Here is a 27,238-nt window from a genome sequence, read left to right as displayed (position 1 = left end):
TTGTCTTTCAAGAGAATCAGAAATGAAGATGCAATCCAGTAAGTTCTTATCTAAATGTTTAAAATTCACGTATCCGAACTTTTTTAGACGTTGAAATACGGTACTGTTTGTTGACTTCACTATGTATGCAATCTCTCAAGTTGTATAATGACGGTTTTCATCCAATAATGCTTTGATCTAGTCCTCTTCAATAATGGGAGCATCCTGAGTGGGGGAGCATCTTCAAGGCTGAAATTATCAGCTTTAAATTTTGCAAACCACTTTCGAACAGTTGATTCTGCTACAGCACTCCCACCATAAACATCACAAATTTTTTTGCTGTTTGTACAGCATTTCTGCCTTTATGATAAAAAAAGAAACAAGTGTCGACAATGCACATTGTTTGCATCCATTTTTGCAATGAGACAAATTAAACAATATTTGAATAATCTTAATGAGCGTTTTTTGTAACGACATGTCTCAAGGTCATTTATCGTAATATTCGTTGGTTTGTACAATTCTGATCATTTCTGCGTCAGTGTCTTAACTGTCAGCTATCAAAAATTGCTACGAACTTTCCGAATAACCCATTATATCAGAATAGAATGTATGATGGAATGTAGGGTAGATGTATCAGTTTTGGCCAGTGTACCAGTTCTGGCCAGAAAACAAATTTAACTTAAAAATATAATCACCACATATTCAAATCTGTCCAATGAAACAAACTTTTATTGTTAACTGTTCACACAGTTAACAATAAAAGTTTGTTTCATTTGTGATTATATTTTTAAGTTAAATTTGTTTTCTGGCCAAAACTGGTACATCTACCCTATATTTACTGCATTTATTATTTAGTTGATGGTTATGCTGGTCAAATTCTGTAGGAAACTGGTGATTTGCATTTGTTGAATGTCTGAAAAGCTAAACTTCTTCCTCCAGCAGCCAGCCAGATGTTTGTTTTATATTTTATTGTATTCCATCATATGTTCTATTCTCATAGATTTTTGAATAAGTTGTTTAACTTGAGGATGGTTGCTAAAAGCAATTGAAAATGTTCATTTTTCTCCAACATGTGTTACAGAACCAAAAATTTAGCTTGTGTATTTAGTGCATTTATTATTTGAGGTTAAAGTTTGGCCAAACGATGCTAGGATGGGCCGCCATTACAGACCTGCTAACTGTTGACTATGACTGAAAATGGAAGGACAGATTGAAAACATTTTCAAAAAAACTTGTCATTGCAGTTATTTTTTTCTTCTCTAAAATGGCAACATGAGAGATGTCTTTTTAATGAGGTTTTTTTAGAAATAAAGTGGAAACTATTGCATGTTTTTCTTGTTTTAAAACAATTGTTCAATTCAATAAATTTTTATCTTTAAAATGATAGTTTAAATAGCAATAACTATAGTGTAGTTCCTGGAAAAAGTTGGTTTAAATTTTTTGCTTATCTTGACAAGTTCAATCACCCATTTCCAGGAAGAACTTTTTTGCAACAACTGTATAGATAAAGAAATTTAAATGTTTTAAAAAATTCATAGAAATTTATTTTTATTGCATTGTAATGTATTTTTATGTTTAAGTTACTGTTAGATTTTTATGCTATTCCTCTAAATATTTTATATGACTGCAGTTGTGGTTATATTACTCTCAACAGAAATTATTCTCACATGTATATTAAAGGAAATAACAACAAAGTTGATTTTATTTTTGTACAGAAATCTGTCACTTAAAAGTTTTAACTGAAAAATGTAATATGACAAAGGAAAATAGCTTTAACTTTTTGTTGTGAAAATACTGTATCTGTCACTTAAAATCAGTACTTCATTCTTGATAATTGGCATTCTGTGGGAAAACATTGACAAGCAGCCTTTTTCCAACTGTTTTAAATAAAAAGAATAAAAAATAATGATTTACATTATCAATCTTAAACCCCAATTAGTTTATGAAAATAAAAAAAAAATTACAATTTCAATATATAAGTAACAAATTGTCGTATCAGAATATAAAATGCTTACATCATTACACTCTGATTACTAAACAGTTAATAACAGTGAGGACTTTACATTTAATATACAAAGTTACTGTGGAAATAGACAATTATAGTTTATTTAAAATACAGTAATAAAAATTATAAGTATTTATTAAAAGTTAATTTTAAGAAGTTGATTAAGTTTTTTTTTAACTTTCTACTGTTAAAATATTTATGGGAAATGTTTAAAATGTAATAGTGCAATGTGTGGAATGATGATAATTTATTATTACAGATCATTTGAAAATGTCGGATAGTGAAGGTAGTTTGTTTTCTGAGAATGAAAGTGACCAGGGAGGTAATGAGAGTGAGGTAAATAACTTTTTATATAAATTTGATTTAGCTTTAGACTATACAGAGTAGTGATTAAATTCACTTTAGAATTTAATCATCAGACTTGCTCATTAATATCTTGTTTTTGATGTGAATTTAAAAAAAAATTTTTTAAACAGTTTTACTTTCTCGATTGTTACATAACATAACAAGGGAAAGTATTGGAATCATGTCAAATTTGACCCTCCAAGATTTTGCAAATCTCTACATTTTGAGACTTCCTCAATCCAAAAAAGAAAAAAATAATAAATAAAAATGTAAAAAGTATTAGTGTCAATTTTACTTAATACCTCAGGATGAGTTAAAGATTAAATAACAAAATTTGGTATGGTACCTTGTATATGAGGAGCATTGATGCTATTAAATTTTGGTGGTTAAAGGTTGAGAGGGTGAGAAGATATAAAGTGTATTTGCAGTAGGGTCAAACTTAATGATGATTTTACTCATTATTAACATTTATACTTCGTTATAAAACTCATCCCTGCCTTCAAAATTAAGCTTTTTGCCATTTTATAGTAATTAAAAATATAAGTTTTTTTTAACAAAATCTCATAACAGATGGTGCCACACACAATTTTACTGTTGTAATTAAAATTATAAAAGTTACTTTCTAAATAAGATCTCATATAGCTGAGTAAGTTATTCAACTCATTGCTGGATTTTTTAGACACAAATAAATTATCAGGATAATGGTTAATTATCATCTGTGGAGAAGAAACACTAAATAAAAAATAAGTTTCTTTGTATTTCATCCTTTTCCACACCTTCAGAATTCAACACTAAGAGAAATTTATATTTTTAATTGTACTGTCACCAGATAAACCATTTTTAAAGTTTTTCCATATTGAGGTGGATAAATCTCAAAGAAAATATTGACTGCAAAACCCTCATCAGATTATTGTTAGATGCCAAAGGTGTGAGAGGACGAAATGTAAAGACACTTCTGTTTTTTAGAAACGTGTGATTTTAAAATGTATATGTTTATAGTTTAATATGGAATAGTAGATTTTGTAAGGGAGATTGTTTTACTCATTTTAGCCATTTTATAATGTTTTGGTAGACAAGCAAAAATTCTAAATATTGTAGTAAATTAAATTTCCATTAGTGTATTTGTATTATGAATTATGTTATTTAAAATTTATAAAACATGCCTTTTTTGTTATCAATATAGCAAGAACAGGAAGAAGTTGCTAGTGATGCAGGCAGCGATGATGATAGTCCTGGTGGATTAGATGATGAGGCTGAAGAAGTACCTGACGATGTTGCTGAAGCAGAAGCAGAACCTGAAGAAGAACCAGAAGGTGAAAATTTAGATGAAGAAGAAGAAGAGGAGGATGATGATGTAATTATTCGTAATTTAATACTTTTCCATGCTGCATATTTCTAGAAAAGCAAAATGTTTTTTTTTTTTTTGTTTTTGTTTTGTTTTAAACCACATAAGTATGAAATAAATTCTTTTTTCTTTAAGTGTGTAAAATCATGTTTTGTATAATGTTAGTTGTAGATATTCATATAAAATAGCATGTAAAACGAATTATAAATTTTTTTAAAAGATTGAAAAAATCTTTCCAGCTTTGATCCCAAATACAATTTCACTAAATTATTTTAGGATGATTATGAAGAAGATGAAGAGGAAGAAGAGGAGGAGGTGGGGCATAAAAGAAAAAGGAAAAGACCCCGGTATGACTTTATCCTTGATGAGGCAGAGGTCGATGACGAAGTTGAAGAGGAAGAAGAATGGGAGGAAGGAGCCGAAGATATTATCGATCGTACACGACCTAATGAAGAAACTACATCAAGGGACATTGACAGTCATCGCCGCCTGCAGATGATGTGGACGTAAGCTAATTCTTAAGTTGGATAAATATCAGTTTGCAAATTTTAATTCTCTATAAAGTATGGATATATCATATATACTGCTTTTTGAATAGTTCTCAAAAGGAAGATGAAATTGAAGATTATTATAGAAGAAAATATGCTGAAACGTCAGCAGCTGAACGAGGCTATGGTGAAGGTGATATGGAATTGTCAGATGAAATTGCTCAACAGACATTACTTCCGGGAGTCAAGTAAGTATATTTTTAATTTCAGTTAACAACAAATTATGTTGAAATTCATAAATAAATTGCATCTTTTAGAGATCCTAATTTGTGGATGGTTAAATGCAAAATAGGGGAAGAAAAAGCAACAGTACTTTCATTAATGAGGAAATTCATTGCATATCAATACAGTGACGAAGTAAAAATTTTAATTTCTTATAAAATTTATTTGATATTCTTTCTTTTTTATTTAATTCTTATAAATTTTTTTAGCCATTGCAAATAAAAAGTGTAATCTCTCCAGAAGGTGTTAAAGGTTATATTTATATTGAAGCATATAAACAGACTCATGTCAAACAAGCCATTCAGCAAGTAGGCAGTTTACGAATGGGACAGTATCAGCAAACGGTTAGTAAATTAAATTATTATAAGTAACTATATAATAATTTTTTTCCTAAGTATTAAAAATCCTACAGATGGTTCCCATTAAAGAAATGGTTGATGTTTTGCGTGTCACTAAAGAACAAGCTCAATTGAAAGCAAAACAATGGGTGAGATTGAAACGTGGAATTTATAAAGATGATTTAGCACAGGTAAGTATAAATAATAATTTAATTAACTTCAGTTTATAAACATTAATATAACAGAATGAATTAAATTTTCACTCAGGTAGATTTTGTAGATACAGCACAGAATCAAGTGCATTTAAAATTAATACCACGTATTGATTATACTAGATTACGTGGAGCATTAAGGACTACATCTAATGTAAGTAAGCTTGTTACATTTACTTTATCATTATGTTTACAATTTCTGTTGTTGTTACATTAGTTTTTTTTATTGTAGGAACCAGAGAAAAGGAAAAAAAATAAGAGGCCTGCATCAAAACTATTTGATGTTGATGCTATCAGGTTTGTTTGAAGAAAAATTAGCAACAACAATTAAGCGATAAAGTTACTAATTATATTCACTTAAACTTTTATAGGACAATTGGAGGAGAAGTTACAACAGATGGTGATTTTCTTATTTTTGAAGGAAATCGTTACAGCCGGAAAGGATTTTTGTTTAAAGCTTTTGCTATGTCAGCTATTGTAAGTCCATTGAACTTTTAAATAATAATTACATTGTAAACTGTTAATTAATATTTGTTAGTATTTAAACTGAGTTTAATTTATTTTCATATTTTAGATTGCTGATGGAGTGAAACCAACTCTTTCTGAATTAGAAAAGTTTGAGGAACAACCAGAAGGAATAGAGCTTGAATGTAATTTTTTTGTTTTTTTTTTAATATTAACAGTATTATTTTTAATAAAATTACCAACAAATGTAAATTTAAGACTTTTTTTAATGAAAAATTTCAGTAACTGACAGAAGAGGAAAAGAAAACCAGAGTCACAATTTTGCAGCTGGGGATAATATAGAAGTATCAGAAGGTGAATTGATTCATTTGCAAGGAAAAGTCATTTCTGTTGATGGAAATAAAATTACAATGATGCCTAAACATGAAGATTTAAAAGTAAATAGTCTAAATATGGATAATTTTAAGTTTTTTCAGAATTATCAAAAATTTATTTTACAATTCTTATAGGATCCTTTGGAATTTCAAGCTAATGAGTTAAGAAAATATTTTAAAATGGGAGACCATGTTAAAGTAATAGGTGGACGTTATGAAGGAGACACTGGATTAATTGTTAGAGTTGAAGAAAATCTTGTTGTTTTGTTTTCAGATTTAACAATGCACGAAGTAAGAATTATGTCTTAATTATTTATTTTCAAAGTATTTTGGATCTTAAGTGAGATGTTTTTATTAAATTTTTTATTTTATTTTAAAGCTAAAAGTATTACCTAGAGATCTTCAACTATGTTCAGATATGGCAACAGGTGTAGACTCTTTGGGCCAGTTTCAATGGGGTGATCTTGTACAATTAGAGTAAGTAATTTCTCAGTTGATAGTTGTAATGATAAAAATTGCATTTTAAACCATAAATTCTTGTGTGATTCTTATTAAATGGTTCTTTAATTAAATGACTTTTTTACATAAAAATCATTTTAAGTTTTAGGATTATAAATATTTAATTTTTGATATATATTAGGTCTACCAGAAAGTTCTGTTCGTTTTTAGAATAAAACAAAATAATAAATTTTTCATACCTTGAATAAACTTTATTGCATAATATAATTTCCATTATTATTTATGACTTCTTGCCAGCGTGATGGCAATTTGTATATTCCATTTTTAAAAAATACCTTATTCCTAGAGGCAAAAAATTGAACTAGTGCTTGTCTGATATCTTCTTCGTTTTTGAATTGTTTGCCCTGCAAAAAAATTTTGTAAGGACAGAAACAAGTGATAATCAGAGGGTGCTAGGTCCGGGGAGTATGGTGGGTGTGACAGAATTTCCCAGCCTAGCTCTGCGAGTTTCTGACGAGTTTCCAAAGCAGTATGTGGCTTGGCATTATCATGAAGCAGTATGATGTCCTTCCTATTGAACATCGCCAGCCTCTTTTCTTGGAGCTATTTTTAAATTACCAATTGCCGACAGTACCTCTCCAAATTTAGCTTTTCGTTCGGTTTCAACAGCTCAAAATGTATTGGTCCTCGAATGTCCCACCATATACACAACATTCTCTTATTCAGGCTCAACTAAGATTTAGAGGTGGAGGGGGCAGGTTCTTTGGATTCACAATATGCCCTTTTCCTTACAATGTTTTCATAGGTGATCCACTTTTCATCTCCAATTATCATCCAGTCCAAGAGGGTTCGATTTTGTTCCATGCAAGCAGAGATGTGCATATGATGACTCAATCATTCAAATTCTTCTCACTTAACTCATGTGGCACCCATCTCGAATATTTCCACACCAATCCTAGTTTCCGAATATGGTCTGAAATGGTTTGTTGAGCTGAATCAAGCTTTGCCGCAATCTCCGATGTTGTCAAAAAAGGATTTTGCTCTAACATGATCTTGACAGTATCGTCATCGATCAAAGATGGTCACCCAGAGAGTGGCTTATCAGAAAGGTCAAAATCACCTATTTGAAATTTTTTGAACCATCTTCTGCATATTCTATCAGAAACTGTACCTTCACCAAACACTTTCAATAAATTTCTACATGCTTCTGTAGCATTTCTTCCTTGTTGGAATTCATACAAAATACAGTAGCATAAATGAACTTTATCAGTAGCCATGGGTACACGATCTCTTCTCACTTAATACTAACATAAATCATCTTCGTTTTAGTTCATTTGCTAGGCCAGTATGTGTACATTCAGTGATAAAAAGAGAGAGCCAAATGTGCGTCAAATGAATATGCGCATACTTGTTGAAACTTGTTGTAACCGGAACAGACAGAACTTTCCAGTAGACTCAATATTTAGAAAGTTAATTTTAAAGAAGAAGCATAGTTTCTTTTTTAACTTTTTTAAGTATGAAATTGTCTTAGCTTAGCTGATCTCTTCAAAATAAAATCAGTTTTTCGAAAGCCAAATACAAAGTTTTTTGTATCGGCTTGAAATGTCTCTCAGCATTATGAAACTGCCATTGCATTTATCTGCTGTCTCAGTGATAATGTTCAAGTCCCAACAGATGGCACTCAGTCTGTGTGGTTGTAATTTGTTTATAAAGATGCCAGCAATAGCAAGGTGTGACTACTATGAATGATTTTCCCTTTTCCTCCTAAAATTTTCAGTGTGTGGATCATCTATGGAGTGCCAAAATGTCAAGAAATGCAAAAATACCATTTATTTGTTATTTGATCAATCATCCATTGTACTTTCCATATGCTGTATTTCAGGCCTTGCCAACTTATAGTGGGGAATGATAAAACTTTGAGTCAAAACCACCAACGATCTACTCCACATTTTTGTTTTATTAAAGCTAAATAATCCTCTCTAATGAAATTATTCATTATATACAGTAATTAAAATTCCAGGCTTTTTTTTTTGTAAAGTCCTTAATATATAAATTAAATAACCCCATTTATTTTTGTTCAAAAGTTTTGATTCTCTTTGGCACACTAGTTTTGCTTTAAACTGAATTGTTTATGGCACAATAAAACAGTTTCTCAAATGACAACATACTAGCTATCAATGACCATCAGCACAAAGGACACTTCTTTTTATCCATCTCTTGGAGCTCTGTGTTACAGCCCATAGAAAATAGTTCATATTTTTTACAAAGAAATGTTTTAATAATAAAGTATGAATTTTATGATTTTAATTTATATATTTTTATGATAACTTTTTTAAAGCAAACATGAATACAAGAGACAAAGTACATTTTACACTCTCTTGTATAATTAATGTGTGATGGCTTTATATTCTCATTAATTATGGAAGAATTGCATTATGTTCTGCCACAGATTTTTTTTCTAAACAGACAGATAAAGCTATTAATGTTGTAGAATTTATATATATATATATATATATGAAATAATATATATGAAATAATGTAATTATATGTGAAGTACTAGATTAAGTTAGGTGTTGTTAGCTGGAGTTCTATAGATTTCTAGTTTGAAATTATCATCTAGTGGTTTTCTTATTTCACATATTACATTAAAGTAAAATATTAATTACTATTTATATAAATATTAATTATTATAACAAATTATATATTAATTTTATGCTTATTAACACACGCAAACAGAAAGAAACAAACAACCAGTAAAAAGTTTAAGATATTTGTTGATATGACTGTTTTTTTTTCTTGTTTTCAAGGAACATCATCAGGTAGTATGTACAAATTGCAGAACCAAACAGTCTTCAAATAATCAACAAATTTAAATTCAAAAGCTTATAGTAGTCTAAACCCTTTATTGATTGATGTGACTTTGTAGTCCCACTATCTTTGAAAATTTTATTTTATTGTGTATACATTATAGCTTACTGGGACTTACGGGTCCCCATTATATGAAATGTCTTTTTTTCTTCTGTAGGGGGCAGTAACCTTGAAACTGTCTTTGTTTCAGTTTTATAGAAACAAGTTTTGCTTTGTTCAGAGAAATTCTGTAGTTTGAATGGTAGTAGCTGATATTGCTTGCTTTCTTGTTTAATTCTACTTATTATTTTGAAGGTACTTCTCTTTGTATTTTATTATATGTTTTAGATATGTGTAGTTTGATTTTAATATATTATATTTTTGGAATTAATTATATTTAAGCTGTAAGAGGTCAAAATATGTTTGGGACTTAAGTCCCATCAGGCCTAAGAAAATTTTTTTTGTAAATGTTAGCAATTTGTTTTTTGTACATTGTTCTTTATAGATTTATCGATTTGTTTAACGTTTTAATAGTTAATATGGATAGAAGACTTATAGATGAAGAAATAGATTATCTTTTATTGGAAGAATTTTCATCTGATATTGATACACCTGTTGAAGACAGTACTGATGATGAATTGGAGAATGAATGTGATAAAAAATCACCACAAACTCACAAAGTTTTTGCTTTATTTAGTGAAGAATCTGATGAGGATGATTCTAATGAGGAAGAATTTGCTAATAATCCAGCAATGAAAAGGAATTTTAGAAAATGTAAAAAAGTAAGTACTGTTCCTTCTATTTCATTAACGAAAGGAACAGTAAATCAGTCTTTTGAAAATAAAGCCGCAACAACAAATGTTTTTCTGACAGTTTTAGGAGAAAGTACAATAAGCAATATTGGATTTCAAAGCAATTTGTATAGCCAACAAAAAAAAAGAAATATTAAGATAGAGAACAAGAAATGTATGGATTTCTAGGACTGCAATTTCTTTTCGGTTATCATTGTTTACCACAAACCCATCATTATTGGTGTAGTGATATAGATTTATGCGTTTCTATTGTATGAGAAGTAATGACAAGAGAAAGGTATAAACATTTTATCAAATTTACATGTAAATGATAACTTATCCATTCATCCAGATAACAAAGACAAGTTATATAAGATACGATCACTGATCACTACCATTAATGAAAACTTCAAAAAATTATGACTACCAGATCAATTCCAGAGTATAGATGAAAGCATGGTAAAATTCAAAGGCTGTTCATTCCTCAAGCAATATAATTCAATGAAACCTGTGAAGAGAGGTTATAAACTCTGGTATCATGCTGATATGTCAGGATACATATATGAATTTATAATTTACCAAGGAAAAACACATGATGATTATAGGAAAAAAAAATTTGGTTTTGGCAGAAGTATTGTTGCAAAGTTAACATCATCCCTTCATTATAGAAATTTTATAATTATAATGGATAATTATTTCACATCTCTAGAGTTGTTTGAATACCTAAAATCACAGGGTGTTTATGCATGTGGAACTATTTGTTCAAATCGAGCAGGACTTCCATAGCTAGCAAATGACAAGGACTTGGAAAGAGTGAGTATGATTTCAGAACATCTGATCAGGGTATCACATATTTCAAATGGAAAGACAATTGAAGTGTTCGTTTATTGTCCAATTATCATGGAACAGAAATTGTAAATGTAAAATGCACTCAGAAGGATGGAACAAAACTCGATGTGCCAGCACCACTGGCTATCAGAGATTACAATACTCGTGTGGGAGGAGTTGATAAAGCAGACGTGTTAAGATCATAATATGATTGAAATAGAAGATCAAAGAAATGATGGCATAGACTGTTTTTTGCAATTGTAGAAATGGCTCTTGTGAATTCTTATATAGTTTTTACTGATTTGAATGAAAAAGTTTCATTTTTGCAATTCAAAAGACAAGTAGCTCAGGGTTTGTTAACAAAAGGAAGAAAAACATCTTCAAATAGAGGAAGACCAAAATGAAAATTGTTAGCTCAAACAACTGATCCATTACCGAAAAGAAAAAAAATTAACATTTTCTGTAAGCAATGATATTAGATTACAAAATATGGGAGTACATTGACCTGAATTTGTTTCTAAGAGAGTCGATGTGAATATTGTGCTACAAATCATAGAGTCAAGACCACATTCAAGATGTACATTATGTAAAGTTTTCTTGTGTGTAAATCAGAAGAAAAAAAAAAGTGTTTTCTAGATTTTCACCAATCATAAATTATTAAACAAATGAATTTTATTGCAGTTTTTTTTATTTCATTATTTTTTAAAAATTTTTACATTATTATATTGAAAAAAATATCAAGTTTTAAGATATTTGTAATATTTTTCAAATAAAATACTCATGAATAATTTTGAAGCACTCTATTTTATTTACAGTTGTCAGTCTGACATTTTTTAATAGTTAACTTAAATTTTAATAATAAAAAATGAAATTGAAGTATTTGTTAGAAATTGAAATTGACCTGAACTGCTCTTAATATAAATTTACTCAATGTTACATAGCACATGTTGAAGTTACTCTCAAAAATGCATAATTTTATTTCATTATATACAGTGACTTTAGTTTACCAGGTTTTTTAAAAAAATTATATTATAAACATTTGGGTAGCAGAACTTTAGAAACAAATATATTGGGTTGCATGAGTAAAAAGTTTGAGAAACACTGGGCTAGCATATACACCTGGCAAGAAACATTCCACCATTAGGTCCTTGTCATTTCTAATCAATGTAAAAAGCATTGAATTCCTTCTGTAAGCTATCCTAATATCAGTCACCTTGGCAATTTGCCTATAAATGTTAGTCTTATTGTGTATAATCACCTTTAATTCATAAGCCTGGTTTTTGGGAAATCTGTTGTGGTGTACAGTGTCTTAATGAGGGTTGCTGGATAACCATGTTTTGCTTTTGAGGAACCACAATTCCTCTTTTCTGTCATGAAAGGTAGAGCAGTGTATGAATATTAATCTTTTTACTGGTTTTTGTGTGTGTGTTTTTATTCCATACAACCTGTAGTGAATGTTTTATGTAGGGTTTTTCATTTCCCAGTCATTTGCTTGTCCCAGGATTCCAGGATAAAAGTGAACTGTTTCCCGGGATCCTAGGATATAATTAATTATTTTTAAGATATAAAATAAATCTCAAAATCAAATGATATAATTGTTTTTCATTTTTTAAAGTAATTTAATATGTTCTGCAATCTCCAAATTCATATTATTAACAATGCTGTGTAAAGTATGTATTAAAAATTACATTTGAATTACATAGAAATTTTCACAATAGAAAAAATTTATTAGTTTGTTGGAAACTGCTTACAAAAAATACTTTAAAATTGAGTTGAAAATTTATAGAAAAAAAATAAACTTAGATCAAACTTCTAACTTAGAAGGTAATTTTCGTTTTTTAAATAAAACACAATGCAAAATATTATTGTAAATTTTTATAAGATGCTGGAAACCAAAGATGGTCAATACTCCAATCACTCAATCTGGTTATCATTTTAATAATGAAAAATCCCACTACTGAAAATGCCCATTCCAATTCAATGGATGTGGGTGGAATCGTCTTTAATGCATTTAAGAGAAGACAAATGTTATGTGTTTTCTCACCCATAGCGTTGAAGGTTTTTAGTTCATTTTCAAGATGCATTGCATTACTTCTTTTGCTCTCAAGTATTCATGATTTGTCTACCTTGGCTGCTTTAATAGTGGTATCAAGCTTATATCCTGATAATTCAGCAGTTCATTTGGCTTTAATAATCAGGTTTATGAAGAAAAACTTCATACTTATTTCTATCCTTGCTCAATTTGCACAACCTGCATATAGCAGTTATTGATGCTACTGGAGATAGTTAAAATTAAGATGGCATCGGTGCAATTATTCAAGGTATTACAGGTTCTGACAAATAAAGAATTTTCAGAGTCCTGCCAGGAATACATATTGATTATTGACAATCTGTGAGATGTCATAACAAGCAAAACTTTAAAAAACTAATAAGCAGGCTTAAAATTAATAAATACAAATGTATGCTGACAGTTTGAGTTAATTGAGAAAATTTTGCAAATAGAAAGTATAATCTTAACACAGAAAAAGAAAAAAGTGAACATTTAAGAAATTTGCAGGATTTCTCAGGTTAAAAAAACAGCCAGGATCCTGAGATCACATTTGAGAAACCCTAATTTTATGCATATTTTTGATGTACTGTGTTTAATCTTAACAATAAAGTTGTATTTAGATGAATTAATTTAATAGTAAATCTTTATTAAAAATTCCTATGATATAACTTTTTATATCTGTTTTTATACATATAGTCCTCAAACAGTTGGAGTAATTGTGCGATTAGAAAAGGAATACTTTCAGGTTTTAAACATGCATGGAAAGGTTTGTTAAATAATCCTAATTACTCACCTTAATGTAATCAAATTACATAAATTATTATTGTACATAAACTAATTTTTATTTATTACAGCTAGTAAAAGTTAAGCATCAATCAGTAATGAAAAAACCTAACACAAGAAGAGCAGTTGCTCTAGATTCAGAGCAAAACCAAATTCAAGCAAGAGATATCGTTAAAGTTATTGATGGTCCACATTCAGTAAGTATATGAAAAATTTAATTAATGATAAAGTAATTCACTTTTAATTAAACCTTGTCTGTCAGTGTTTGATTTGCACAATTACTTATAGAAATAATTTTAAATAGAAACAAATACAGGTTAACACTATTAACATAAATTTTCAAAAGTTTAATGCATTAAATTTCCAGAGTAATTATAAATTTCTAGTGGAGAATTTTTAAAACAAATATAATTCATTTACAAATTTAGATAAGACCTTTTAATGGTTCAATAATGTTTAATGATGACTAATCATTTAAATTTTTTGAGACTATAGTTTTATCCTTGGAACATTTACTTTTTAGATTCTTAATGAAATAAAATTATAACATGTATTTTAATGATGTATAATAATACATTGTTACATGAAAAAATTCATTAATATACAGGGTTCCTACGCACCTGGAAAGTCAGGGATTTTCATTAGTTTTCGGAAAAAGTCATGGAAAGTCAGGGAATTTGTCGAAAATTGTCAAAAAGTCAGGGAATTTGTCAAAACTGTCAAAAAGTCAGGGAATTTGTCTCCTTAACTGCCTCGTTGATTTCGTTTGCTGAATATGGCTGACTAAGCGTAGCCATCTGCAGGCGGCAAGAAGTAATGCGCAATCTTTAATAAGAAAATATACCAGAATCCGTTTTTAATCTGAAATGGCTCTTTTCACCGTTCTGAAGCCATATAATTTTACAGTTGTGGATTAATAACAGGATAAACTACTATTATGTAATAGTGTTTAATTTTTAATTTTAATAATTCAGCGATTATAAAAAGATGAATTTGTTAATTAGAATAAAAAATAACTAATTAAAAATTAGTTTACAAACTTTTAAAACTTGAAATCGTAATTTATTAGATTGTTCACTTCAAAATAGCTAAATAGATCAGTAAAAATCCGTGATTTAATTGTTTTTCACGTTTAAAACATTACTATACAACATAAAAAATTATAAATAGCTACCCGACATTTACAGTAAAATGCTGGCGCCGACTAGTAGTTTTTTACATTTGTTGTTACAACTTTCCTTGAAAAGAACTGTACTGCAAGCGTATTTTTCCCCCTCTCCCGTTAATTTCCGCAACTTCGATACATAGTTTAATAATTAGTTTAACAGAAATGATGTTGGGTAACAAATATCCACTGATTTTGGCAAATTTAGGCATCATACTTGTAATAGATATACTGTAGTTATCGTTTTGAAAATCATCTAGGTAATCCGATAGTTTAACCAATGTTAACTTGCTTATAATTAATTATAAATTTAAAAAGCTGGTAAATTTTAAAAAAATTAATTAAATTACTAAAAAATTAAAATAAATTTGATTATCTTTTGTGCGAAACAACAACAAAACAATTTTTATAGTTATGTTGCAAAAGAAAAAGATTTGTAGTTACGATTCTATGCGCCGAACTTCTATATTTTATTAACATATAATTGTAATTTCGTTTGATGTTTATTTCTGTACACTCAAACCTGTTTTTGTGCGGTATATGAAAATTTCAATCAAATTGGAACATAATTGACTTCTGTAAAATTTTTTAAAACTCTATTGGATGTTTTCTATGACATCAAGTTTTTTCATTTTTTATTAAGTAAAATTTTTTTCTCTTACCTTTTTTTCGGTCCCCTCTATTTTAATAGCATAAAAATCAGAAATATTGTGTTAAATGTAGACTGCAGGTGTGAAATTTCACGCCTTGTTAAATGAAAGAATAACACTTCCTGCAGCTATATTTATCAAATAAAAGTATTTTTTAACATTACTTTTAACTTTTTATATAGTTTTTCTGTAAAACCACTTTTTGGGAGGGTGTTTATTTCGTGGGAATTATTTCCTGGCAAATTTTTTAAATGTTAGATTCGTATTTAAGTGGAAACAATTGATATAAAAAATAAACTTCTTAGAGGATTTTTCCCCCATTAGGGATTGCAGAAAAAGGCCCAAGGAGTTAAAAAAGCAATTCCTAGTTATTTCGTACGATTTTGAGTTATTTTCCACGTGAGGCTTTTTTATGTGGTCCCTATTCATCGCATAAAAAAAATACTTTTTGTGTTGCGAAAACTATTTTTTATAGCTACTCGTGAAGTTTTCTTTTTTTTTTTTTTTTTTTTTTATGCGTTTTCTTTTATGTGGTCCCTATCCACCGCACAAAAACAGGTTTGAGTGTATTTATTTTATTTTATTTAAATTCTATACATTTTAAGAATCCTAATTTTCGTAATACTATGACGTCATAGGAATACAAGTCTCACTAAAATAGAAAAACGTAAAAAAATTAAATTATTAGATGAAAAAAAGGAATGAGTAAAAATTTTTTTATAGAAACTTGAGAAATAGTCAAGACAGTGCAGCTCTCAAGATCGATCATTTGGATTGGAGTTGAATTTTCCATTGTTTGAAAAGACAATTTTTAAGTACAGTACAGTACTATTTGTATATCAAAGAATACTGTTTGTTGATTTTATGCTATCTTGTATTTACTAGATTTACATACAAATAATATTGATAAATGATGATAAAATAAAAAGCTCATGTTTCATTTGTAAATTGCTTATTTTTTCATTACATTGAAGTTGTGGATTCTATCATACATTTTTCTACAGGATGTATGCATACTGTATTTTTTTAATGTGGCAGTCTTTGAAACATACAACTAGGCAAAAAGAGGGATAGATATACTTCGATGTTCGCAGTAAATAAAATGCTGTTTTATTATGTTGATATTCCACACTGTAAGAAATGTGAGGGTCAGGGAATTTGGACAAAGTTGGTCAGGGAAAGTCAGGGAATTCAAAACAAAAATTTGAGTAGGAACCCTGAATATATTTAAAAATTATAAATACTGTAGAAAAGGAGAAAAAATGAGATTTTTAAAAACAGTTAATATATTTAAAGAAATTAAAAATCAAAAAAGTATACTCATGCATCTATCTATGACTTGTACAGCAACAAAAAAAGGCTTATTAAACTGGTAAAAATTAATGTTTTTGGTCATTTAATGATCTTTATCTGCCAAAAAATGAAAGAGATATAAATACTGAAGGAAATAGAACAGAAATTTATACAAGTGCCAAATGTATTTAAAAATTAAAAAATTTGCCCTTCTGCTACATCATTATGACATGTGCAAAAAACTAATAGACAAAAATAATAAAAAATTATAACACAATGAGCATTTTGTTACTTAAGTTCTTGTAGTTGACAGTAGTTTCTCTTAATGTTGATTTATAGATTTTGAGTACCACTGCATGTTTAATGTAGTAATTATTTCTGTTACACTTGGTGACATCAGTTTCGTCCCAATGAATATTGTAAAAAGTACACTAAAGCAGAAAGTTTAAAGTAAAAATCAAATAAGACATACTGTGAAAATTATTGAAATCTCAAAAATAGCTTACCTGTCTCAAAAGCCAATTTTTGACATTAAAAAATTCATTCAGTTTGGTATTTAACTAAGAAACTTTCTCTTCACAAAAAATTTTTTTCATATATTTATAAAATAATAATTAGAATCACATCATAAAAATAGCCTGCAGTATTCCATGTTTTTTTTATAATCCACAATACTTAAAAATTCTACATTTTCAAAAACTTTGTTACTAATGACTATCATCTTTAACAATTTGAAGTTGACAAAAATTAAGATTTGACATCATGTTATCAGTTAGTGTTCATTAAACTTTCAAATAAACAAATTCTCCATTTTCCATCTTTAATATTTGTTTTATTTTTATTAAAATTGATTGATTAAAAAATTTTTAAATTATATATAATTATGTCAATATTTCTATTTATTTACAATTTTTTAGGGTCGGCAAGGCGAAATTAAACATCTCTATAGAAGTTTTGCATTTCTTCATTCACGTATGCTGCTGGATAATGGTGGAATTTTTGTATGTAAAACTAGACATTTGGTACAAGCCGGTAGTTCAAGAGTAAGTTTGTTACATAACTATTTTTAAAAAAATCATTTATGTGGATACATACAGAACTATTAAAAAGTAAATTGTTACATAAAAGTTTGTGAATCATGTTTATAGTTGATAAATATTCAGAAGTTTTATGTTTTATTAAATTAAGTAGTGTAAAAATATTAGTTACTTCATTTTAATAACAAATGAAACTTCTAAATTAGTAAAGTATTTGAAATCAGGTTTAGGAAATCCATCAAATTTATTATAAATTGCAAAATGATATTGTCATATTTTTTTAATTTCACTATACAATATTGTAATCCTTTGAATCCAAGTAAATTATTATGCAATAAAATCATTTATTATCTAATATGGTGATTATTAACCAATTATGTGTAGATATCAAAGAAATATAAGGTTGAACTAGCCATTGTGGCTACTCAGCTGAATTAATCAATGCACCTTTTGTAGTGGATGAACTTAAACAATGCTAACATTTTGACCTGGTTAAAGAGCCGTCTTTAGGAATGAATTTCTTGGAGATAGCTCATTAATTAACAGGTCAAAAATGTTATGGCAGTATTCACAACCAAGGATCTAGAGCAGTGTTTCTCAAACTTTTTGATCCACAACCCTCCTTTTGCACTTAAAAATTTCAAAGGACCCCAAAGAATGAGTGTATGTAGAAAAACATCCCGGAGGGAGTGGGTTAATTTAAATTCAGGAGGAGTTAATTTCTTTTGTTTAATTAATCTATCCCATGTTGAAATGTCTTTCAAAATTCAACGCAATGTGTGTCACTTTGCGTTGAATTTTTGTCAATGTTAAGGCTAATGAATTCTTTTTTTAATTATTTCTTTATTTTTCACAAACAAAATAAATATATTGAAAAATATAAAAACAAAAAAATTATATTTCGGAAGTTAATCTAGTCTTAAAACATTCCGATTCAGCACAACACAGTCCTCAGAAAAAAAACCAAAACTTACCACTCACAATGGGAAAAGGTCTCGTTCAAGTACTGGCGCGTCCTTAAGTACCCTCTCATGGTTGTACCAGTGCTGCAAGCTAAAAACGCATATCAACTAAAATAATATTGGAGTATTCCAAGACATAGCCAAATATTGCAGTGCCACAGCACTAGCGGAAATTCGAATTTGCCAACTCAAACGCTTTCGGTTGATTGGTTTTCGGATAACAACGCTCTACTGTATTTCTAACTCAACTTGACTACAGACGCAACGCTGCTAGCGAACACCGTTCCAAATGACAGCGTTGTTCTATCATAGTTTAAGCAGAGAGTGGAACTCGTGGGATTCCCCAATAGCACACAAATTTGAAAAAAATTGATCTGGCATCAATTTTTCAGCGACCCCCCCCCCTCCCCAAAAATTTTTTTATGACCCCCACTTTGAGAATTGCTGATCTAGAGTTAGAAGTTAATCAATAAGCATTCGTGTACTGAAAGTAAAGAAAATGGTAATTGCTTAAATTCTAACTCATGATCTTTGGTTGCAAATATGGCAGTGGTGTTTAACTTCACTCAATGTTAAAGTTGCATTGATTTTAATCTCTCTATCAAAGGAATACTGTGAGATTTTTGGGGAATATATCTTTAAAGTATTTACTAATTTTTGACTGTGTTATGTTCTGTATCAATCAGTGACAATGATGGTAATTGGTGCCATGCATAGTTTTCGTTTTTGAAAAGTTTCAAATTAGGTATTGTACTAAATGTAAAGACTTCTGGTATTCCATGATTTCTTTTTTTATTTTGTGTGTTTTTATTGTTGTATTAACAAACTTTAATATATTATATGGATTAATATGGAGTAAAAAACTTTTTATTAAAAATTCATTAATAATTTGAAGATGTTAATTCCTAATTATTCTCTCTATACAGTTTGAAGAAACATTTCTTCATTTAAAAATTATTAGATTTAATTTTATCTCTGTATCTATAAATATACAATCTCTCTTCTGTCTCTAATATTGAAGTATTGCAGGTTAAAGAAATATTGATCTCAAGGAAGAGCATCTGATAGATAGTCTTTAAGAGTATTTTCTCACATTTATCTATTAAAATTTTGATGTAATATCAAAATTAAATCTGTATCTTGTATTTGACATGATGCGGGAGTATCTTTTTGATCTATAGACTTTTTGTATGATATAGCATAGCAATTAACTTGAAAAAAGGATTAGTCCATATATTTAAGCAATTATTTGACATTTTAAATTAGAAAATTAAGACAAAAATTTAATAATGCATTAATTTTTTTTCTTCTATATTTATTTAAATTTTATCTAAAACTGTGTGATGTTGATGTAATTTTAGCTTAAAGTTATATTGTCTCATACTTAATATTAAAACTGATGTGAAATTATATTTTTAACCCCCTAATGCCTGCATTAATATCATTATTAAGCTTCTGTTGTGAATTATGCAAGTAAAAAAGGAATCACAAGGTTTGTTTTGTATCTTTAATTTTTAAAATTATCATTTATATTCAGGAATTTACTTAATACCAATAATATGGGTCATAAGTAGGACTGAGGAGTTTGTGTTGGAAAAAAAAAATTGCCAGCTCCTATTCATTAATTGACTTTACATTTCATAATTATTTTAAATTTCTTGGTTGTTATAGAATATAACAAGGAAGGTGTAAATCAAATTTTGACACCCCTCAGATTTTTTATTTTTGACACTCCATGAGCCCAAAAATGTAAAGAACACTCATTACAAATGTGTGTGTGTTGGTGTATATTTTGCATTATATCTGAGGACTGGACAGACTGAAAATTTGAAAGTTGGCAGGATTGTTTTTATATATGGGATATTGCAAATTTGTCATTTTAATATAGAAAAATATAGCAAATGATAATTAGTGGATTCTAGCTATGGCCATAATACTTTAATTATCATTTCCTATTAGTAAATTAACCTAATGAATCAACTTGCCACACTCGCATCTTGATGAGTGCAACAGATTGGTTGCTGCATCGATGAACTCATCAGTGAATATTAGAACACATTAATGTGTCAACACAGTTTACCAAAATGTGCTGTTCCATGCATATTGGAATGTACCATATTCAAATTTTTTAATATTAATATAGTACTTCAGATATTTATCCAATAGCATTAACAACTTCATTTCTGAGATTTTGTAAAATTATTTATATGGTGACAATTTAATGACTCTAGTTAATTTAAATTATTACATCAGAAATTATTGTTTGATAGTAATAGAATCTCACACAACATAAATTTATTTTTCACTGAAAATATTGCTGTATTTAAGTTTATGATTACTTCTGTAAGAATAAATAAATGAATTTTAAAAATATTTCAAATGATTGAATAATACTAATTTTTGAACCAATTCTATTTAGATTAACTGAGATATGTTAAATTATTTTAACTGATTTTTGGCTCATCCTCTATAACTACAGAATTAATTTTATGAAGTAAAGATAAAAATATGGTTTATTTCTAAGATTATTTGGTGGATAATTTACAAATCTTCATATTTATGTTCTTCATTAATTTGTGATCAAAAATTCTATATATTAAAAATATTTAGTAATATACTCTTATTAATTATTTAGCAATCGACAACGTCGTCTGTAGCTGGTTACATGTCTCCAAGAATCTCTAGTCCTATGCATCCTTCGGGTGGAGGTCAGTCGCCCGTTGGAGGAGGAGGTGGAATGGGAAGAGGAAGGGGAAGACGAGATAATGAATTAATTGGTCAAACTATAAAAATTACCCAGGGTCCTTACAAAGGTATAGTTTCATTTTAAAGATTTTTGTTTAGTTTATGATTGAAATAATTTACTTATCAAATTTAACAGGACACATAGGCATTGTAAAAGATGCTACGGAATCCACTGCTCGTGTCGAACTGCATTCCAAATGTCAGACTATTTCTGTAGATAGAACAAGAATTGCTGTTATTGGGCAAGTTTTTTTTTTCTAATATTTGATCTATAAATTTTTAACATATGTATTAAACTAACTAATTTGAACTTTCAATATAGTGGTACCACAAAAGTGGCATCGTTCAGCAGGACTCCAATTTATGGAAGTCAAACTCCAATGTATGGTATTGGATCGAGAACACCCATGTATGGTTCTCAGACACCTCTTCATGATGGAAGTAGAACACCACATTATGGAAGTCAGACACCCCTACACGAAGGTAGTCGAACTCCGAGTCACGGTGGTGCTTGGGACCCAACAAATGCCAACACTCCAGCAAGGTAGATTGAAAATAATTAAAATTAAACTGATCTATTAAAAAGAGTGGTATTTCATAATAATAATTAATGCTGTTATTCAGATCAAATGATTTTGAGGATTATCATTTTGATGAGCCATCCCCATCACCAAGTTTCAATCCAGCCACACCTGGTTATCAACCAGAAACTCCACAGGGACCCTACACTCCCCAAACACCTGGAAGTACTGGAATGTATAGTTCTGATCATACATATTCTCCATATCAAGCCTCACCATCTCCAACTGGATTTCAAGGTAAATTAAAATAAAACATTAAATTTTAGCAATTTTAATTTTTATATTTAATATAAAATTTTTATATTTAGGTACACCGAGCCCTTCAGGATATATACCTACTCCTAGCCCAGCTGGAATGCAAGCAACTCCTTCTCCAACAGGTTATAATTACAGTCCTACAACACCTGGAGCACCATCTCCTTTCAATCCTCAGACTCCTGGTGCAGGTAATTTTAAGTTTTATTATAAGATGTCAAGAAATTTGAATATCAAACAGTAATTTATTTCAATTTTCATCACTGTTTAGAATATAATAATAAAATATTGTGAAAATAACACTTATTCTGTGAAAGAAATTTTATTAATGTAAATCTTAAATTTACAAGATCTCGTTAAATAGCAAGAGTAAAACATTTTATGCATACTCTCATGAATATGTTTGCTTTTCAATTATAATTTTATACTCAAAATGATTTGTGTTATACAGTATTGTTAAATAGATTAATAATTAATAATAATGTCTGTGGGATAAAATTTTCTCACATGCTTCATAATAGAACCAAATTTATTTCTCTTTGCATGTATTCCTTTTCTTAAAATGTGTTTAGTTGGTATTAAATATATATATACATACATACATACATACATACATACATACATATACACACTGTATATATAGAGGGTTTTCCAAAAAGAATGAAGATAATTTAAATTACTGTAATTATATTAATTATTATCCAAGAATTAAGCAATGTGTAGCAATCAATAGGGCAACCATCCAAGTTTCATTTCCCATCTGCAATCAGATGTCTTTGCTATTATCTTTAGGAGGCACCATAAGTGAAAATGGCAACTTTGCAACAGAGAAAGTGTTTTATGTTCTGCAGTTTGCAAAATTGGAGTCACTCATCAACATGAATAATATGAATACTTATGTACAGTACAATATGAATAATTTGCAGATGGTGTAGAATTTTAGCTGTTGTGGGAAGAATGACAGCAGATATGTTTTAGTGAGAGAAGGAAGAGTATAGTTTATGTACTGTGCAATGCAAGGTGCAAATGTTGAGAAATTGTAATGTGCAAATTTGAAACTTGGATGATTTTTCTGATGTTTTAATGTACATTACAACATTATTGGATAATAATTAATATAATCACAATAGTATTTTGTTTGGAAGACCCTAGACAGTAGATTCTCACTTATTCAGTCTTGCTTTAACAAGTCAAATTTTTGTTGAGAATTTTTTTCACAAATCACTTTTTTGATATTAGTTCTGGAAATAGAGTGCACTGTAACAATCCTATAATTTTTTCATTTCAGTTTATCTTTGTTCTCTGCACCATTTGGTTTGCAGTTACTTTATGTACTTCTATCATTAATTTTTGTTTTTTAAAATTACATTTATTTGAAATGATAGGCCCAAACAAGCATAAACAGATAATGTTAACTTTTGAAACAAAAAGCATTGGAACATGTTGATAATGGAAAACCTGTAAAACAGATATGTAATGATCTGAGATCTGGGAAAATTATGGTGAATGATTGGCAGATAAATTGAAATTCTCAAGATTTTGGTATGCAAATAAAATATGGAAACATGCTGACAGGTATACTATGAAGAAACCAAAAATTGAAGCTGTTGTTGTTGCATTATTGATATGGTTCATGCAAATACAACAGATAAACACCTCTTGTCTGATTTTGAAAGCAAAGGCAGAGCATTTGCACAAAGTCATCAGCAGAAAATTCTTGATAAGGAATGGCTTTTTGCAATGGAAAAACATCACTAGAATTACCTGTTTGTGTATAGAGATTGTCAGCAGATCAAGATTCTGCAAGTGATTTTTCTTAAAAGGATACAAAAGGAAAACATTAGTTTTGTAAAACTCTATAGTTTGGATAAAGCAAGTGTAAATTTTAAACTTCCTCTGTTGAAAGCACCAGTAGCATCACAAAATTATGAAATTGGTTTGCAAATAAAATATTTTCTTGGAAGATACATAAGTTAGTCTGTTAATAAAAATAGCAGCTTAGTTAGAAAGAATGAATGGCCTTTAAATGAAGCAAGAGATTTTGATCTGTAAGCTGATTTGAAGTTCATTGTTCTGTGTATGTTTATAAATTTCTTGCTGTGTGGAATGTCATAAAATTTTCGATTTGCTAATAAACAATACTACCTGTACAGCAGATGGCTAGATGCCCAAGTGGTTTCAACTATCCTAATTTGATCCTAAGTCCTTCAGAGCCGTTGGCCAGATGGCCCAGATCAAATTCAGGTGGTTGAGTTTTTTTAGAGGGTTTGTTCCTTACTGTCTGACCAAACTCATATTGGGTATGGTTAAAAAGTGCTCACAGTATGTTTTTTACAGTATTAACAGATTTAGAAAATTTAGTTTAATATGTTTTCTTTACTGTAAAACATTATTTCTTTACAAATTAAAAGAATTAATTTGAATTAAAGAAAATTAAAAGAAAAAATGCTTTTTTTTTTTTAAATTTATGCTTATTAATTTTATTTGTAGGTATGGAACATAGCTTTTTATCTTCGGAATGGCAGACCACAGACATCGAAGTTTGCATTAAACAGACTCACGACGATGCTGGATTAATCGGACAGACTGGAATTATACGTGGGATATCAGTGAGTGCCTCTCACTTTTTTGATTCTCTGTGTAAGCGCACTATTTTAATATGTACATAATTGAATTAGGGCGGTATGTGCTCAGTATTTCTACCCAAAGAAGATCGGGTGGTCAACATTCTCAGTGAACACCTGGAGCCCGTCGTTCCTTCTAACGGCGACAGGGTACGTAATGAGCGATTTGGTATAGAGATGCTCGTATTTTAAAACAAACTTATTTTTCTTACTGTTTTCTCTATTTGCATTCTTTCTTACCGTTTATTTTATATCTTTAGTTTTCTTTCTCCTTTATACCTTCCTGTCTATTTCTCTTATTTTTCTCTTTTTTTTCATTTAGGTTTCTTATTTTTTTCTTTTTTTCAATCATCATCGTCTCTTCAGTCTTTTCTTCTTTTTACTGTTCTTCTTTTTTATCTATTTCTGTTTTTTTTTTTTTTCTTCGGTTCTTTATTATTTTTTCTCCTCTTTTTTTTCTTTCTCATTCTTACTGTTTTCCTATCGTTTTCTTATATTTTACTTTCTTTTCTTCTTTTAAGTTGGCCAGATGGCCCAGATCAAATTCAGGTGGTTGAGTTTTTTTAGAGGGTTTGTTCCTTACTGTCTGACCAAACTCATATTGGGTATGGTTAAAAAGTGCTCACAGTATGTTTTTTACAGTATTAACAGATTTAGAAAATTTAGTTTAATATGTTTTCTTTACTGTAAAACATTATTTCTTTACAAATTAAAAGAATTAATTTGAATTAAAGAAAATTAAAAGAAAAAATGCTTTTTTTTTTTTAAATTTATGCTTATTAATTTTATTTGTAGGTATGGAACATAGCTTTTTATCTTCGGAATGGCAGACCACAGACATCGAAGTTTGCATTAAACAGACTCACGACGATGCTGGATTAATCGGACAGACTGGAATTATACGTGGGATATCAGTGAGTGCCTCTCACTTTTTTGATTCTCTGTGTAAGCGCACTATTTTAATATGTACATAATTGAATTAGGGCGGTATGTGCTCAGTATTTCTACCCAAAGAAGATCGGGTGGTCAACATTCTCAGTGAACACCTGGAGCCCGTCGTTCCTTCTAACGGCGACAGGGTACGTAATGAGCGATTTGGTATAGAGATGCTCGTATTTTAAAACAAACTTATGACCATTATTTTACAGGTGAAAGTAATCGAAGGAGAAGACAGAGAAATAACTGGTAAATTGCTCAGTATCGACAATAACGAAAGCGTGGTGAAGGTCGATCACGGAGATGATCTGAAAATGCTTCCTCTAGGTTTTCTGTGCAAAATGAAGTCAAACTAAGTTTTGAGTAAAATATGAAAGTTTTTTATAAATGCTTTTTAGTTAATTGTTTATTTCATTTTACTCATTTGGACATTGCAACAAATGGAAGTTCATTGGATTATAATCACTCATATTCACTTGTACATGTTGTAGAATCATTTAATAAAAAAAAAACAAAAATACTTTGAGGAATAAGCTTATTTTATACACAATATTTTATAGAATCAGTTTGTCTTAAAAGATTTTTATTATATTATTATTAAGATGGCCAATGAATTGTCATCTTAATTGCAAGTGCTGTTACAAATGAATGAGATAGATAAGTTCTCTGTCTCATTGATTTCTAACAGTGTAGTAAGTTCTGTTTCATTAAATAAACGTCGTTGATATGGTATGTCTATATTTTCTGATTGTTGTAGAAGTATTTGTTTTTAACAAATGGGATAAATAATTATAAACAACATAAGTTATGTTTGGATGGCCAAAGTGTTAAAGACCTGGTGTACCACTGTGGGGAGTTTGAGTCCAGTCTGAGAACCTCAGGAATTTTTTATGGGTGATTTGTCCCAGATAATATTTGGTCCTGTTTCTCACCATCTGGTTGTCCCACCTTGGGCCTGGCTGAATTTAAGTGGTGTATGGAAAAAAGTTTTTTTTGATGCATTCAGTGTGTGAAAGTATTGTGTAGAAATGAGTTATTGTAAATATGAAATTATTACATAGGATGATATAGGACCGTGATGCATTATGTAGGAGCTATGCAACCATTGCAGACAGGTAATAAAATGATAAAGGGAAAGTAATGATATGCATTTATTGTTCCTTGCAGATATTCCCAGATGTTCAAAATTTTCCGAAGGTATCTGTGCAGTTGAACATTGTGTGGCATAGATATAGTCTATGCAGAAACTGCTGTTGGCAGATGCATAGAGCTTCTTATCCGCTTCCCCAAGCCTCTCCATGATACACCATATCAGTGAGCTTAGCTGAATCATAGACACTCATCCTTAAAACCCCTTTACGACCGTTCGACGAGATAACTCGTGGAGATTACATAGCGT

The 27,238-nt window shown here is 29.4% G+C and overlaps 1 protein-coding gene and 1 pseudogene across 1 annotated transcript in view; both read left to right on the top strand.

Moving 5' to 3' along the window:
* Spt5 (Transcription elongation factor subunit Spt5) overlaps positions 1 to 26,359 on the top strand; it is a 46,884-nt gene extending 20,525 nt beyond the window's left edge. The window contains exons 3-27 of the mRNA XM_067277809.1: positions 2,244 to 2,320; positions 3,513 to 3,683; positions 3,951 to 4,180; positions 4,273 to 4,410; positions 4,480 to 4,579; positions 4,654 to 4,788; positions 4,857 to 4,973; positions 5,050 to 5,148; positions 5,227 to 5,291; positions 5,366 to 5,471; positions 5,569 to 5,644; positions 5,742 to 5,896; positions 5,969 to 6,124; positions 6,213 to 6,310; positions 13,505 to 13,574; positions 13,663 to 13,788; positions 17,617 to 17,742; positions 21,334 to 21,511; positions 21,580 to 21,685; positions 21,766 to 21,987; positions 22,068 to 22,261; positions 22,333 to 22,470; positions 24,770 to 24,888; positions 24,958 to 25,053; positions 26,052 to 26,359. Of these exons, the coding sequence (XP_067133910.1) occupies positions 2,255 to 2,320; positions 3,513 to 3,683; positions 3,951 to 4,180; positions 4,273 to 4,410; positions 4,480 to 4,579; positions 4,654 to 4,788; positions 4,857 to 4,973; positions 5,050 to 5,148; positions 5,227 to 5,291; positions 5,366 to 5,471; positions 5,569 to 5,644; positions 5,742 to 5,896; positions 5,969 to 6,124; positions 6,213 to 6,310; positions 13,505 to 13,574; positions 13,663 to 13,788; positions 17,617 to 17,742; positions 21,334 to 21,511; positions 21,580 to 21,685; positions 21,766 to 21,987; positions 22,068 to 22,261; positions 22,333 to 22,470; positions 24,770 to 24,888; positions 24,958 to 25,053; positions 26,052 to 26,195 (3,231 nt within the window). The 5' untranslated portion in view covers positions 2,244 to 2,254 and the 3' untranslated portion in view covers positions 26,196 to 26,359. The remainder of the gene's footprint in view (positions 1 to 2,243; positions 2,321 to 3,512; positions 3,684 to 3,950; positions 4,181 to 4,272; positions 4,411 to 4,479; positions 4,580 to 4,653; positions 4,789 to 4,856; positions 4,974 to 5,049; positions 5,149 to 5,226; positions 5,292 to 5,365; positions 5,472 to 5,568; positions 5,645 to 5,741; positions 5,897 to 5,968; positions 6,125 to 6,212; positions 6,311 to 13,504; positions 13,575 to 13,662; positions 13,789 to 17,616; positions 17,743 to 21,333; positions 21,512 to 21,579; positions 21,686 to 21,765; positions 21,988 to 22,067; positions 22,262 to 22,332; positions 22,471 to 24,769; positions 24,889 to 24,957; positions 25,054 to 26,051) is intronic.
* Positions 9,679 to 11,202, top strand: LOC136981506 (piggyBac transposable element-derived protein 3-like; annotated as a pseudogene).
* Positions 26,360 to 27,238: the final 879 nt, after the last annotated feature.

The sequence above is a fragment of the Centruroides vittatus genome, unplaced genomic scaffold, assembly GCF_030686945.1.
Source record: "Centruroides vittatus isolate TY-2023 unplaced genomic scaffold, ASM3068694v2 contig_766, whole genome shotgun sequence".
Classification (NCBI taxonomy): domain Eukaryota; kingdom Metazoa; phylum Arthropoda; class Arachnida; order Scorpiones; family Buthidae; genus Centruroides; species Centruroides vittatus.
Note: the sequence above shows the minus strand (reverse complement) of the source record. Positions and strands in the feature narration are given on the sequence as shown.